The sequence below is a fragment of the Uloborus diversus genome, chromosome 2, assembly GCF_026930045.1.
Source record: "Uloborus diversus isolate 005 chromosome 2, Udiv.v.3.1, whole genome shotgun sequence".
Taxonomy (NCBI): domain Eukaryota; kingdom Metazoa; phylum Arthropoda; class Arachnida; order Araneae; family Uloboridae; genus Uloborus; species Uloborus diversus.
In genome coordinates this window covers 43,255,137-43,271,414 of record NC_072732.1, presented here as the reverse complement: position 1 = coordinate 43,271,414, position 16,278 = coordinate 43,255,137, and the positions used below count along the sequence as shown (strand labels likewise).

The 16,278-nt window shown below is 30.4% G+C and overlaps 1 protein-coding gene across 1 annotated transcript; it reads left to right on the top strand.

The window, feature by feature from the left end:
• Positions 1–203: 203 nt before the first annotated feature.
• LOC129216996 (triple QxxK/R motif-containing protein-like) lies at positions 204–6,774 on the top strand. The gene is made up of 3 exons (XM_054851221.1): positions 204–375; positions 1,072–1,160; positions 4,148–6,774. The coding sequence occupies exons 1-3, from the start codon at positions 315–317 to the stop codon at positions 4,247–4,249; spliced, it is 252 nt and encodes an 83-aa protein (XP_054707196.1). The 5' UTR covers positions 204–314; the 3' UTR covers positions 4,250–6,774.
• The last annotated feature ends 9,504 nt before the right edge of the window (positions 6,775–16,278 follow it).

Below are 16,278 nucleotides of genomic sequence, written 5' to 3'. Positions count from 1 at the left end.
GCAGGAAAAGCTGATAATTTCAACAGAGATCTTGCTTTTGGAGGACTTAAACTTAAATTTCTTAATATCATCTTTCTTTTTCTCTTAAACTCTCGTATGGGGCTTGAAAAAAATTATTTTATTAACATCCATTTTCAGATTTTTTTGTAATTACTTCAACTTTATCTGCGCGCTGACATGACAGCTGTGTAAACAAACAAAAATCTTAATTCAGCAAACTGATAAATTGGAGAAACTACACTTTTCCTATGCAATGCAAACTTTTCTGAACTATAATTGATCTTTTAATCACATCTGTATCAAGTAACTTAAATATGGGAAAGGTCAAAGATTCTGGTAACCATTTGCCAGTAGACAATTACCGAAAACAAATAGGTGATGATTACTTTTCTCATTTTGTGTTGACGTAATTGTTATGTTACACGTTAAGCAATTTCTGAAGTCATAATATGAAATTAGACTTTGTTCTACTTACTAAATGATGTTTATTTCAACATGTTTATGAAATTTTCTGATTTTCCCAGAAGTGAGTAAGGGCAGTTAGGGGATAGATAAAGATAGCTTTAAGAGGGGTCATTGATCATCATTGGGAACTAATAAACTGATTAGAAGCAGCCTAGATAGACCCAGAGCCTACTTCTGGTCGTCACATTTGTATTTCTAAAATATACTTTTTATGAAAAAATAAAGCCAACTTGAACTACCTGGATTTTTCTTAAATTTTTTCTGGTTTCTGTCAATTCTCGTACGTTATGTAAATAGCAACATGGTTGATACTTCTCAAACCATTTGCTAAAAAGCAAAAAAATTGCTATCCACTGTATTCATCATTTAATAGTTTATATTATCATTTTCAATTTTACTTCAGTACATTATTTTTAAAATTTTTCCTCTTGATAATTTCATGAATGTTGTAACTTATTTCATGAAATATAAATGTGCATTTGAATTTTTACTTTGTGCACAGGTTATCTTTTCCAAACTTACATAATTTAAGCAGTTAATTTAGTTCACATATTTTACATATTATGTAAACAAATACAAATTATTTAATTACTCTTTTCTTACTAGGTAAACAAGATTATAAGAAATCTAAAGCAGAATTGAAAGATATAAAGGCCAAAGCTCAGGCAAAACAAGGCTTAAGTAATACTTATAAGGTTAGTTTTTTAAGAAATATTATTTCATTTAATTTTATCATGTTTAAATTTGATTTTTCATTAGCTAATATGTTTCAGTCACTTCATTATGTTACAGTAATATGTTGTATCACTCCTACAATTATTGATTTTGTTATTGCAGAAACTGTTAACTATCATAAAATATTCATCCAGGCCTGGATCTGCTTACTTAAAGACCCATCAATGCAGGGGGGGCCCACATCCTTAAAGGGCCAAAAGTCCAAGAAATTGTAGAAGAAAATGCAAAAAACTAGCACTAAAACTTTTTAATGTTACAAATCGCTGAAAACACATCTTATCGAATCATTGAATGTGAACTAAAACAAATAGTGTATACACTGCTCGCCTCTGGGGAGGGGTCCTGCGGAATTTTTACAGGGGGTTCCCAAAATTTATAGATCCGCGCCTGTATTCATCTGTGTGCAAAGTGCAGAGAAGCCTGGTTTGGGCAACCAGAGATTGCAATTTTGTCCTTGTTTTGATCTCATCAGTCTGGAATACTTAATAACCGAGCTGGAGACAGATGTTCTCTCATTGAAGCTGAGTGAATTACCTATCAGTAGAGGTGTTCCCATAGGGTATACTCCATATACGCCAAAAACTCTCAAACATTTTTTCAACGTATATAGCATATATCCTCCAGCTTCAAAAATGTTCATAGTATAATATATTATGTATATCATCACATACACATATTAAGCCCAATGAATTACTGGGAGTATACCCTCAGAAAAATTGATGGAAACATCACTGCTCATCACAAACTAAATCTTGCTTTCTGGACTTCTGTTCTCATATGACCTTTTAACTTCAGTGTATATAGGAAGTAAAGACAGATTGTTGGGAATTCCAAATAATATTATCAATTATTTGTTTATTTTGATGTATTTGGCTTTAATTAAATCCCTATTTTCTTTTATCTTGCAAAGTCACAAATGCTAATTTCAATGTATGTAACATATTTCCCTATCTTAGACACGTGCGTGCCTTACGTCATGAAATGACGAAGTTCCTTATCCATTTGATTGGCCGCCGTTCTAACATCGGGAAATGCGCATTTCACATGCAAATGACTCTGGCTGACTATATATGGTGCTTCTGTAGCTCAGTTGCTCTCTCTCTCTTATTTTTAAGGCGCCATAGTTTCGTTTCATAGTCAGCCAAGTCGGCAGCTGGCCGTCATGCTCTCGAATAGGCAATTTATAACTGTAAACTTTATCTGCAAACCTTAAGTTTAAATAACTGTAACTTCGATTGCATAAATGATTCTTCATTTGTCATAATGCAAATTTACAAATAATGGTTTTGCCTGTTTTACAAATCTATCTATGCTTCGAGAGAACTTACTTTGCAATATCATATTTCATATGTAAATAGCTCGCCCAGGATAACACTGTATCATATCACCAAGGAGGAAATAAATTCATAATTTCAAATACAGGTATTGTTTTCTGAAAGGGACTCCAGTTACACTCTGCAATTAAAAATGCACTAATTAAATTAGTCATCAGTGCGATAACTTCATTGATAAAACCTCTTCGCACAATAGAGATGTTATGTGAAGAAGCATTTCATTTCTATCCTGCACCAAATATCAATTTAAATTGCAGGAAAGTTCTGTGAAGTTTTATAATGTTCAATGAAAAGGAATTAGAAGTTATATTAAACCATCAAACATGATTGAATTAAAGTTATTTCTAAATGAATAGACGAAAAGCTTACCGAAGTGCAAAATAGCAAACTGCTATATGCATGTGCATGTGATTATCCCTTTTTTCTCTGCAGAAAACATGGGCCTTTTATGAAAGAGCATTCAACAAAACTGTTGTCATATCTCCTTCCAATCCACAAGCTAATGACTTCTGCATTAAAAAATCATCTTTTCATACTGTTTCCCATATACATTTATGCAGTAATTTAATTTTTTTTATCCATCAAAAATTTTTATCAACGTATTTTCAGATGAAAAATTTTGCTTCTAGACCGAAAATTAATCAGTCGCCATTCGCCACCTGGCAACTAAAGATCTTACTTTGATCATTAAATAAAAAACTTATCCTGACTCTTTCTAATAACCCTACCAGCCACAAATAAAATTACCTCATTGTTTTTTTAAGCAAGTCAATTGTATTTTATCTCACCTAATTGGTGATGTCTTAAGAATCCCAAGTTTTCACATGATACCTATTCCATATCTTCGATGGATAAGAAAATCGTATATACTCCTCGAGTTTTTGAAGCAATACTAATTGTTAAATTTTTATTAATTAATTTTTTTTATTAATATTCATCATATGAGGCACTGAAAAGCAAAGGGATGTTATTGGACATTTTCAAGTTTTGAGTAAAACACGTTTAAAGTTTTGGTCTTAGGGAGGCTTTCATTGAAAATTTTTTCTAAGTCATGCTGTATAACTGCAGCTACCAGCGCTACTAGTAATTTCTTTGCCCCAAGACAGAGAAAAGGTTCACCTACCATTTGTGCTGGTTACCTCCAAATCTTTAGCTTTGGCATTTAAATCCCTTTGCTTCTCACTGCCTTATATGTATAATGTTGCACTTAGATCAGATGCCAATATTTTCATTAAAAACAAGTCCTGGATAAAGTGGCTACTAGGCTATGAGTTGTTGAACTTTTGGTTTTCAAATGTGAATAGTTTAAGATTTTGTATTATTTCATGAATGTTGTTTTTTAAAGCATAAGTATGGAACTTTTCTAATTACTGATGATCAGACAATTTTCATAGTTCAAAATAAGCGCTGTGTTTGTTTACTTTTAATAACAAAATGTCTTCCATACATATTCTAACTGAAATCCAATATGCACTATGTGCAATATACTTACTTTTTAAACTAATTATACACTGCTATGTAATATATTGTTAAATATCACAAAACATTCCAAAACTTTATTGAAAGTGTTTTTTTAATTTTGTATTTTCTGATTAAAGTTGTTATTTCTTTAGGATGTGACTATAATGATTGGATCCATGGTTGCTGTTATTGGTGTAATATATGCTCTTTTATACCTGTTTTTGGAGAAGAAAGATGATTCTAGCAAACTGTAGGTCTTAGAAAAGTAAATGGTGAGAGTAAGATTTAGTTGTACACATCACCTCAACACTGTGATAATGTAGTACAAGTGCCTAAATTTTTTTTTATTGTGGTTTTATAATAGATTTAATAGTGTACATATTAACTATGTATCTCTTAAACATGGTATTTACTTTCATTGAAGTATATGTATGTACATTTTTGTACATAATAAGTTTTTCTTTTTATAACCACAAACCCCATTCAGAAATTTAACTTTAATGTTGGAATTTTTCTCGGGAAGCGGAAATTAAGGGTATGAAAGCTATATAAATCTAACCAATACATAGCAAAACTGACACCACACATGAATTCATAAAGTTCCTAAAGCCAGGGGGAGCAATTGATCCCATGAACCCACTAAACTATGAGATTGATGCCAACCGAAATTTACTACAGTAGCAGTGTCAATTATATAAAAATTATGCTTTTTAAAATGCGTATTTACCAACAAGGAGTACAGAATGAGATATATAAAACAACTTCTGATACCAAATATTGATGATGTATTTTTTTTTTTGGTTATAAATTAGAATGAAGTTAGTTTAAGTTTGTACATATTTAAAATACATTTCATTTACAAATTAAAAGTAATTTACTCAATTACATATGTGTTATAAGTTAGTTCTCATGAAACTATATGCTTTGTTAATGTTTTAATTTATCTATTTTATTGACTTATTTTGTTATTTGACATTTTACATATACCATATGAGGCAATGGGAAGCAAAGGGATGTAAGTGCCAAAAATTGAAAATTTTGAGGTAAACAGCGCAAATGGTTGGAGAACCTATCGTTTGTTTGGAGATGAAATATAGTACAAGTAGTCCCGGCTGGTCAATGAAAGCCTACCAAGGATCTGAACTTTACATACGTTTTACTCAAAACTTTAGAATATCTACTTACATCCCTTTGCTTCTCACAGATCCATATGTTATGAATAATAAAATTCCTCTTGTGGAATGCTTCTTTATTACTTTTTTATGTAAATATGTTTGTTTTATTGCTGTATATTAATATTAACTTTATACTATATAAAGCTTACTAATGTTAATGTGACTTCTTTTTTTTTCATGAAATGAGGTATTTTGTATCAATACCAGCTCAATTCATGAATTTCCAAAAGTTTTTTTTTTTTTTGTGTGTAATTTGATACTGCCTGATAGATTCCATTGTGCTACAAAGCAATTTAGAGTGAGTCCAGCTATATCAAATCGAAAACTGTTGTCTTTTTTTTTTTTTTTGACAAGCATCTCAACATGTGAAAGTGTTTTTTTATCTGTTCTGTGAAATTTAAAAAAGTGGAATACGTTCATTTTGATTCAAAATGGTTTTAATATTGATGACAAAACTGTATTAAAAACAAATGCCCATTTAAAACGTAAATATGGAACACTTTTAGATGATCAATCTATAAATTGCAAGTCTCTATAGACTGCAACTTTAGGAGAGTAAAAAGTAAGTTGTGTAGTTAAGAATACATACAAAAAGGAGAGTTTTTACTCAAGCATGTGTGAAAATGGCTCTTTCAATTTTACTTTTGACTAATGTAAAAAACAAATATTTTGTGTAATTAATCTTTATTTCTATAAATAAGTGATAAAATCTCCAGTTTTAAGCACAAGAATATTGAACTTTTTCATTCTTGTGGTTTGTGGTTACAATAAATATCTTTTCCTTTTGTATGGCTTCATCTCGTAATGCAGCCACAAATAAAACCTTGTGAAGGTTCCTTTTTTTCTTTCTTCTTTAAAAAAAAAAAAAAAATGCGACTGCTGCTTAGGGGCAATTGAATTAGAGTACTGCCTTTTTTGTATGCAATACTTACATAATTTTGTGCATTAATAATATTGGTATATTACCATTTTTGTCTTCTTTACAAAAGTAAACTTATTATTCTTATTTTTTTAAAATACTGTAATGCCTGAATATTCAAACAGGAGTACTTTTTGCAGGTTTTCAATTTTTTTAACGAAAGACAAAGCATTGTGAGCTATTTTTTTTTTTGGTGTTATTTGGTGATTTTATTTGATGAAAAAGCTAGAGGAAGTGCATAATTATTTCTGATAGAATAAGTTTATAGTTTTCATGTTAACATTGATGTATGTTTTAAAGCATTTAAAAAAAATATTTCCCACCCACTTCCACGAATTGCTTTCATTAAATGCAATTATACATTTTGATGCTGTTACTTTACTACTTTTTAACTTTTTAAAATTGATGAGGTTTGATTTGTTGAGTTTTTCTTTCTTTCTTCTTTTTTTTTTTTTTGACATGTTTCAAGTATGTAATTGTTATTTTTTTTCTACTTTTCCTACTTGTTATGTTTTGTACTTCTAAAATTGACATATGACATGATCTCAATTTTTTGGCCAGTTTATTTTTTTGTTAATTTCAGTTTTTGTTGTTGTGTATAGCTATCGTTCTATACTTTAAAGGCTGTGCCTTACTCTAATGCATTTAATTTTGTAATATTGAATTTGAATAAAATCTTGCCATTTGAAATTTTTTCCTTCTCTTTTAAAATCACTTGCTGTTTTTTTTTTTTTGGAAAAATTAAACTATATCTATCAATAATGTTTCATCTCATATCAATTTTAGTCTTTCAAATACAGTAAATTTCCCTGTAGAGTCATTCAATGTAATAAAAATGAATAACGATATATGCCATTAAATGTTATGTGAGGATGAAGAAAACGAAAATATTAAAAAAAAAAAAGTTAAGACTAGTTTAAGTTACAAACTTTTCATTTCTCCCTTTTAAAATGATTTGGTCAGTTTTCTGACTTCTTTAAAGAAAGAAAGAAAAATATAAAAAATTAATTTGAATTTTGTCATCTTGAATTCAAATTATGTTTTTCGCAATCACGAGTGTGTGTTTGTATGTGTGTGTGTGGGGGGGAGGGGGAAGGTATGTGTATGTGTGTAGGCATGTGTGTTTGTGTCTGTGTGCAGTCATGAGTGTGTGGGTAGTTGTGTGTATGAGTGTTTGTGTGCGTGGGGGCGGGGTATGTGTATGTGTGTCTGTGTAAGCATATGTGTTTGTGTCTGTGTGCAGGTATGAATGTGGGGGCAGTTGTGTGTATGTGTAGGTGTCTGTATGCATGCGTGTGTGTATGTGTTTGTGTATGTGTGTGTATGTGTTTGTGTGTGTGTGTGTAGGTGCGTGTATGTATGCGTGTGTGTGTAGGACATGGACACAAGGACTGGAGACGGTTTTCGCTTGAGGAGTAGCATCGTGAGGCTGGCCGACGCGATGGGTGGTGCCGGTGGGAAAAATGATAGCACGCCAAAAACAGTCAAATGAAAGCAATAAGCAATCGTGATTGCTCAAAAAAAAAAAACTTGTTTTGCCTTGAGTTTTGTTTTTATTGATACTTATGAATAAATCACTTTCTAAAGCCTTATATAACATTTTCAAAGCAATTCTATTTGTCCTCAAGAGAGAATTTGAAAAATTACCTTCACTGTTTTAAATGCTTCAGTTGGGAGCCATTTTGGTTAGCGAATTTATATTATTATCATTTAGCTTTCTATCTACATTATCTATCCGTTCAGAGCCTAACAAATCATTTCGAGTTGGCATCTCTAAGGTATAGTATTTAATGGTGTTAATCAGATCACTAGATAGTCTTCTAAGTCTGAGGTTGCAGATGATATCTTTGTATGACTTTGTTTCATAACGTTTTTCTTTGTGAAATTCATGACACATTATATTCATAAGCCCTAAAGCAGAATACTTGACGATGTTCTGCAACGTAAAATCAATTGACCAAAATTGTTCTGCAAGTACTTCAAGCATTGTACACACAAGCAACCAACGTGACCTTTCCCACAAATCGGGAGCATTAAGTCAAAATCGTTTCACACAGGAGGGTTTTTTTTTTTTTTGTTTCCACTTTTTAAAACTTCACTGTTGCTATGCAATTCTGTGGAGCCTAAACCGATCGAGATTCTCTAAAAGTAATTAATATGCTTTATAAAATGCATAGAAAAAGCTAAGATATAAAATTTTATAAAAATTCGAATCTAGGGTTTCAAACCACGTTTTTTTAAGTAATTTTATATGGCATGAAAAAGCAATTGAAATAATGTTAATAAATAAATAAATTATTAAAATATTAAGCAAAATGAGTCGAGTTAGGGTAGCATATAATAAAACACTTCAAAACTTTCCAAATAATTGAAATATTTTAAGGATGGAAAAGGATTGAAATCTTACACAAGACACGCAATTTTCGGCGGTGGACGTGTTTCAATATTGCCATGTTTCCAAAACATACGTTTGTGGAGGAAATTGCAGTGGATGAAGATCGGTTGGGGAAAATAAGGAGAAGGGGAACCAAAATGCTGCAAAAATCAAAATCTTTTCAGATTTAGAATATGAAATTTTTGCAGAAAATCTGCATAAAATAACGATTTTCCACAAATATTTTCCAATTCAAAATAGAATTTTGCACAGATTCTGCAGATTTCTTTAAGTTCAAAGAAAATCTAAAGTTCCTGCAGCTGACTTTTCGAATACAACATTTTTCACTAGCTTTCCACCGAATTATCCTAATGTCCGAGAATTTAGATTTTCTTCTAATTTAAAGAAATCTGCAGATGTGTAAAATTCTATATTGAGTTGGAAGATATTTGCAGAAAATCTGCAGAAACTGCAGATTTTCAGCAGAAATTTCACACAAAACTGTTGAATTTCTGCAGATAATTTGAGTTTTCCTCTCTCATTTGAACAGAATTGTTCTGCAGCTCAGGCATCTGTTCTGCGACTTACGTCACAAATTTAGTGGTATTCTGCTTTGGGGTTCAGAAGCTTCAGAAGAATACAGAAAAGAAAAACATTTTCTTCCTACTCTCTCTCACTTACTGAAGGTAATTATATGAAGGTTTTTGATTGTCAACGTACACTCAGATATTGCACTTTACTATTAGTAGAGAAATCAGGGATAGTGTTAAGAAATTTAATTCAAAACTGAATATCGAAAAACACTTTTTCAGAAAAATTTGTAAATGAAAATAAAACTGCTCGACTGAAGAATATCTCAAAAACAATTTGCAAATCATTCCTCTAAAATTTTTAAATCAATCAATTAAAAATTAATTTTAACTAAATTTTGTATGTATTTCAAATTTTAATGATGTTTTAAAAATTTTCATTATTAATACTCTGAAATAATTACCAGATGAATTTTTTTTTCTTTTCAACTGTAAAATTTAAAAATTAAGGAAAATGTCTTAAGTTCATGCTCGGAATTTTGAAAAAGAATTGTTAGCAGCAAAGTAATTTTTATTTTACCTACCTTAAGCTTTGGATTTCAGAGTTTTTTTTTTTTAATTACTTTTAATGTATTTATCTTTTGTTTGAGCGTGAATGATTTATTTTGATTATCACTTTCACTTCATTTATTCATTTCTGAGAAACAGTTGTTAATACTTTTAGGTTATATATATATATATGTATATATATATATATATATATACATGGCGGGAAAAAAACCTCAGCAGTCATTAATCTTGATTTGTAATTAGTTTTAGAATGTGAAGTTGAAATATTGATTGTTATACGTATAATGAACTTAATGCTGAAGGAGAAAAAACACCGGAAACATTATTTTTCATTATTAAAGAATAGCTTGCAAAACTACCTACAGGGTGTCCACTCACTCGGGAAACCTGGAAAACAAGGAGTTTCAAAATACCTCTGGAAAACAGGGAAAATTCAGCAAACGTTGTGATCAACTATGGAAATTACGACAGGCAATGTATCGGCTTTTACCGCGAACGTGATTTTCCTCCAATTGACTTTTTATTTGCTGCTTTGATGAAGTTTGTTTTATACTTTAATATTGGTGTACGCACTTGAAAGTTCATCAATATTAATTATTGAAAATATAACTTGAATTCTAAACGATATTCTTCATGATATTTTAAATTTTACCTCAATAGTATATAGAAGAAAGAGGGGTACGTGTGGACAATTTTTATGAAGAATACAAAGTATGAGAAATGCTTGTAGACGTGTTACACATATTTGTGTATGTATGTATGTGTGCATATATAGATGTGTTGTATAATACAATGGTTTAATTATGTTCCAAAATTAAATAAAAAAAATCGGATATACGCTTCAGGTGGTGTCTGGAATATCAGAAATTCTACTCTGGAAATCTCAGGGAATTTGAGTTGGTCTAGAGAGGGGCCACTTTGTACCAGTAAATTTACATTTTTGGGTAATCATCAAAATTCATTTCAAATGCCAATATGCATTCTTATTCACTGTTCAGTTTTCGTCTTAAAAATCATTTCTTATTGCAACTATTGCTTTCAGGTTAGCAACAGATAAAAATTTCAACCTTGGCTACCTTCCTACTACGCTACTAAGAAAAAAAAAATGTTGGCGAGCAAAGAATAATATGCAACATTTTTGAAAAAAAAAAAAGAAAAAAAGAAAAATATGTTATAACTTCTTTGTTCTTGATGTACTCTATCGCGTGCACTGATTAAAATTTCATAAACAAATGTTTTTTTTTTAAATTGTTTAAAATTTGTGAACACTGTTGAAACCTTTCTAAATTCATTTTCGCATAGGCAACAATTTTAAAAAAGCAGTTCTCAGAAAAAAAAGCTTATTGTTAGCTTTTTTTTGTGGTGTAAAACGAAGCCATTTTTCATTTCTACTTTGAAATTTTTACATTATACGCTTTCCCCCCACCATTTCCCAACATTCCTTTTATACGGATGCTCTCAATATGCGTTTTTGTTTTAGTCCAAGTTTTAGGAAGTTCTACGAACAGATTTTTGTTTTTGAGAATATTCATCAAAAGTTTATTAAAGTTCTGAAGTTTAACATTGTCCTATTTAATTAAAAATGTAAAAAAGGTCTCAACCCCCTTATGGCATGTTACCATCATTTCAAAAGAAAAGAAAATAAATTTATTGTACTTTTATAATCATTCCATTTCCAGTGAGTAGATGGCAGCACTACAAATCATTTAGTGAAGAATTGGCTGAAATTTCTGGTTGCAGAATTTCAGTTAGTTTGTTCGTATGCATATTACCAATATTTCTTCCATTCAATTTCGTTTTTAAAAACTGTGTCACACAATAGAAATCTTGGTTTGACGCAAATTTATTCTAGTGCATCTAAGCTCAAAATGAGAAATTAAAAAAAAAAAAAAATATTAGGCCTCCATTTTTTTGATTAGGATACATCCGTTTCTGAAATTGTTTGAAAATATTTATGATTCATATTTGCTCACAAAACTCTTAAAACAATGAATTTAGGTATGTGATTTAGTACAAAGATTTTTTATAAAATTTTACTTGTTTCTTTTGCAAAAGACGATTTTTACACCATTTGTAAAAAAATTGTTTCAAATAAATACGTATTAAGGGTTCAATTTTAAATTTCAGTACTTGTTATCATATTTTTTTCTTCTATCGTTTTTAATATCACACACTTGACTAGCTACAATAGTAATAAATCCATCCTCTCCCAAAAAAAAAAAAACCGGAATAAATTTAAAAATTATATTTGCTTTATAGCCTTGGGTTTTCTTGCCTAAATCATGGAACTTTTATGAACCCAATATTGGGTTTTGCGAAAAATGATAGCCCTGGTTTCATCTAGTAACAACAGCCATCATTTTTTTTTTTTTTGCCACGTTGGTTGTAGTATTTATATAAAGGTAAACTACCCCACATTTCGCTTATGGTCATTTTAATACGCTCAAAATATTTGGTGGAAATGTAAAACTGGTTTCACTGCACTAAGGGTAATATTGTAAAGAAAGTAAGATTAGAATGCATGATTTTACCAGACGTTTTACTTTACTGCTCGGTTTATTAAGTAAAGCATACAAATTGAATTTTATGCGTTTCTTCAGATGCTTTTCTTCGCTGACATTAATTTTTGTGTAAGGTAAGAATGTATGAGAGTGAAAGAAAAAGAAAAAAAAAAAAAAAAAACAAAAACTCAGAAAATACACTTAAAATTCATGTTTATAATTATAATTCAACATGGCTTTTAAAGATGTTTTTCAAGTTAAAAGTAGGACAAAATGTTGAAAATTAAAAATAGCAAGCAAATATTTTCTGAAATAGAACCCTTGAAGTTGGTTGTTCCTATTGGATTTAGCGGTGGAATAGTCTTCATTGACTATACAGCGCCAAACAGAATTTTGAAATATATCGCCAAAATATATATTGTTACGAGTTCAGTGCAAATTCAAACTTTCTTTTAATGACGACACAGTTTTTGAGAAAAACACAGGAGATTTATTTACAAATATGTACAAGAAATATCGTTAACAACTGCTAAATTAACCATAGCAATTAAGCAAATATCAATTAACATCGTATGCTAAACGGTTACACACGTATTTACATCAAAACTACGCAAAAACATAGCGCAAAGGCTAATACACACCAGCGCAACGGCTGAAAACGAGACTCCACAGTTAGAAAGCAAACTAACTCTCTCTCTCATTCACAGGACGCACGGCGTTTTATACCGCTTTGGGAAAATTCGTCAAAATTCTATTTCTTTCTGGATGTTTTGTTTTTATTCCATTCACAAATCTTATCATTCAGAAATGGAAGGACCATATACTTCAGTCGAATATAAGATGGTTGTATATTCATAACAAGAAACTATTTACAGGTTACGTTACTAAGATAATTTTAGATGAAAAATAATGGCATAAACGCCAATTTTAGCCAGATTACAACACATTAATCTCAAAAATAGTTACTATTTACAGAATTTGTAGCAATACGCATTAATGAAGTTTTAAATTTAGGAAAACTGGTTTAAGCAATATACTGCACGATAATTTTGACCAACAAGAAAAAGGGCAGAATGATTCCACAAAAACAAGAACAACGAGACAAACACTAGATTAATGACATAAGGCTAATCCCCCGAAGAAATAAAAAAAATTGGATGGGGTGTGCACCCTAACATGGATGAAATCGATTGAAAAATTAAAAACGAAATATGATTGAAATCTGGGCAATCGGTTAACGTCACTAACACTGTCTGATTGATATTGCATGTGTTGCCTATTCGCAACTTCACCGAACTATAGGGGGCACTGCAGTCACTGTCTAATGGCGGAATTAAAAACTAAAACAAACGCATGTGGTAACGAAGAAAATGCTAAAAGTGTTGTGATTTTTGTTGTTATGTATGATTTTTTCGCTTTATTCATTTGAAAAGATTTTTCAAAGTCTTTTGGTTATTCTGACCCATATAGAAAGAGATTAGAAACCAAAAAGTATTACGAAAGTAAACAATTAATGCAGAACACACAGTAAGTTGTTCTGAAGCAGCCATTTTCACGATGTTGAATTCGGAATTCATAAATTTTTGGTTCGCTTCGAACGGCATTTTCATTTTGTACCGTTTTTTCCATACATTTTAGTACATATTAAGTTCAGTTTCGTGACATTTCCGGCATTTGTTGACATTTTTGTCACATAGTGCACATACGTGGCACACTGTCAAGAGTAACGTTTAACACTAGATAATTTATTTCTATGACTATATGATTGGATATCTAAAGAAATCATGCATTTAATTCATTCGTCATGGAAATGATTTACCTGATATGCGAAATCTTGTCAAGATACATTATTCTTTCACACAATTTTAAAACCATAACCTTATAAACAGATTTTTGGCGAACTTTTATTTTTTATTGTTCAAATTCTTAACGTTCTTTCTGGATTTTTCAATCTGTTCTGCGATAAATATTTTCAAGAAAATTTATTTGCATACTTTCTATTTCAGTAGGATACTGTAGTAACAAAGGTTATTTAAATCATTTATGTGGAATTAGGTTAAGGAAAAGTGTCCAGTCAATGTTATTAAGTTCGTTTTTTTTTCTTCATCGAATTGAAAAACTGATATTTATTCAAATTCACTCAGAACAAAATAAATAAAATGTGTACTCACAGTTTATATACAGTGGCTCCCAAAAGTGTTCGTACACCTACGACTTTCAATCAAATAGGCCCTTATCCATTGGTTAGAATTAATATTTCGGAATAGGTATTTTATTATAAGATCTATGATCTATTTTTAACAAAACTGCAAGAAAATTTTTAATAAAACATTAAAACTTAATTTTTAAAAAATCAAAAACCAAAAAGTGCCGGAAAATTTATCTCACAAAAGTCTTCGTACACTTTGAAAAAATGTCAAAAAATTAGTAACTAATCTAACTTTTTGCTAAGTTATTATTTAGTAGGATATCATGCAGTAACAACAACAGCTTTCAAACGTCTGGGAATAGATTTCATTGTTTTTTCTTTCTTTTTTTGTGCAATTTCTGAGTAAGTGTTCAGCCGCGCTACGAGTCTTACTGTTTCTAGTTCGCTTTTTGTTTCAATGGTGTATTTTGGTAATCTAGCCACCAGATATCTCCAAATATGTTCCATTAAGTTTAAATCTAGCAATTGAGGAGATATTTCTAAGTTTAAGGACAAATTTTGAGGCACCAAACGCGAATCGTTAGTTCTTATCGTTATGTTGATAAAAAACAAAGTTGTTTCCGATTACCAAATTTTGGGGTAATAGTTTTAAATTGCTTCTTAAAATATTTAAATGAACAGTATAATTCATTATTTCATCAAAAAATTCCAAATTTCTAAGTCCTGATGCTGAGATGCACCCTCACACAAGAACACCTTCACCGTCCAGATTAACCGATCCAACTAAGTTCTTAAGATTAAATTCCTCATTTTTTTCTTTCATTTACAATTATACAACAATTTAACCCAAAATGTTGAATTTATTTTCGTCTATGAGTAAGATGTTGTTCCAAAACGTTTTGACCTTATTAATCATTGATTTTACGACGGAAAGTGTAAGCTTACTTTGTTTCGTATGAACAAGAAAATTTCTGCGGGACGAGGTCCCATTTAATCTAGCTAATCAGAGAACTTAGCGAACAATTTTAGGTAAAAATTAAACGTAAAATGTTTCATTCAATTCTGCAGAAACTTTTTCAGTTCTGAAATGTGTATTTTTCATATTTTTTTTAACTGTAAACCTCCAATCACGCTTTGTTAACTTTGCCAGTTGACCTTTTCTTACCTTGTTTTCGATCCGATTCTTGACTTTAAAGCATTTTATCAAGCCCTTCTTTATAGAATGGTATAAATTAACCAATTTAAAGACATTTCAAACCAATTTACGGCTACTGTGAGGGAAAAAATCAAATTTCGAATCGTGTTTGTTGTTTTATACGCATACCTGCCATTTTAAAATATTAAGCAAAATATTAGGGAATGAATACACAAAAAATTAAAGGCAAATGACTTTACAGTATCATTACAATGCAAAAATAATAAAAAAACCGCATATGATAATTTTAATCATGAATTTATTCGAAACTATTTCAGTGTACGATGACTTTTGTGGCGTATTTTTTCTCTGTCCCTTTGTTTTTTGACTAATTTCAAAAATAAAATCTGGCAATATTCTAAAAAAAACTACTGGGTTTTATTCAGAATGACATAGGAATCGTGTGAAAAAAAATTGGACTTCATATTCGAATTCAGTTTTGAGTTATTTTGGTTTTACTACAAAATTTCAAGGTGTACGAACACTTTTGGGAGCCACTGTATGGTGGTACTTTTCTTTTCAGTTGATTGACCATTATTTCTTTTTACTTATCGAATTCTGTAATCTTACTATCATTTTATTCCACTCATGATAAAAATTAAAAATGGTTTAACTAAAAACGCGAAATCTCGCCAAGGCTACTTTGCTCGCACAATTCCAAAACTATAACCCTAAACAAATTTGGCGAAACCTTTCAGCTGAGAATAAAAGGAATAAAGTAAATTCTTTCTTTCTCGGTTAAACATTTTTCATTTTGTTCTACGATAATAAATTCAAGAAAATATTTTGCATACTGTCCATTCCAACTAAATGCTGCTGTAAAATATGATTAGTTAAATTAATTTAAGATTAAAAAAAACTCATATTCTT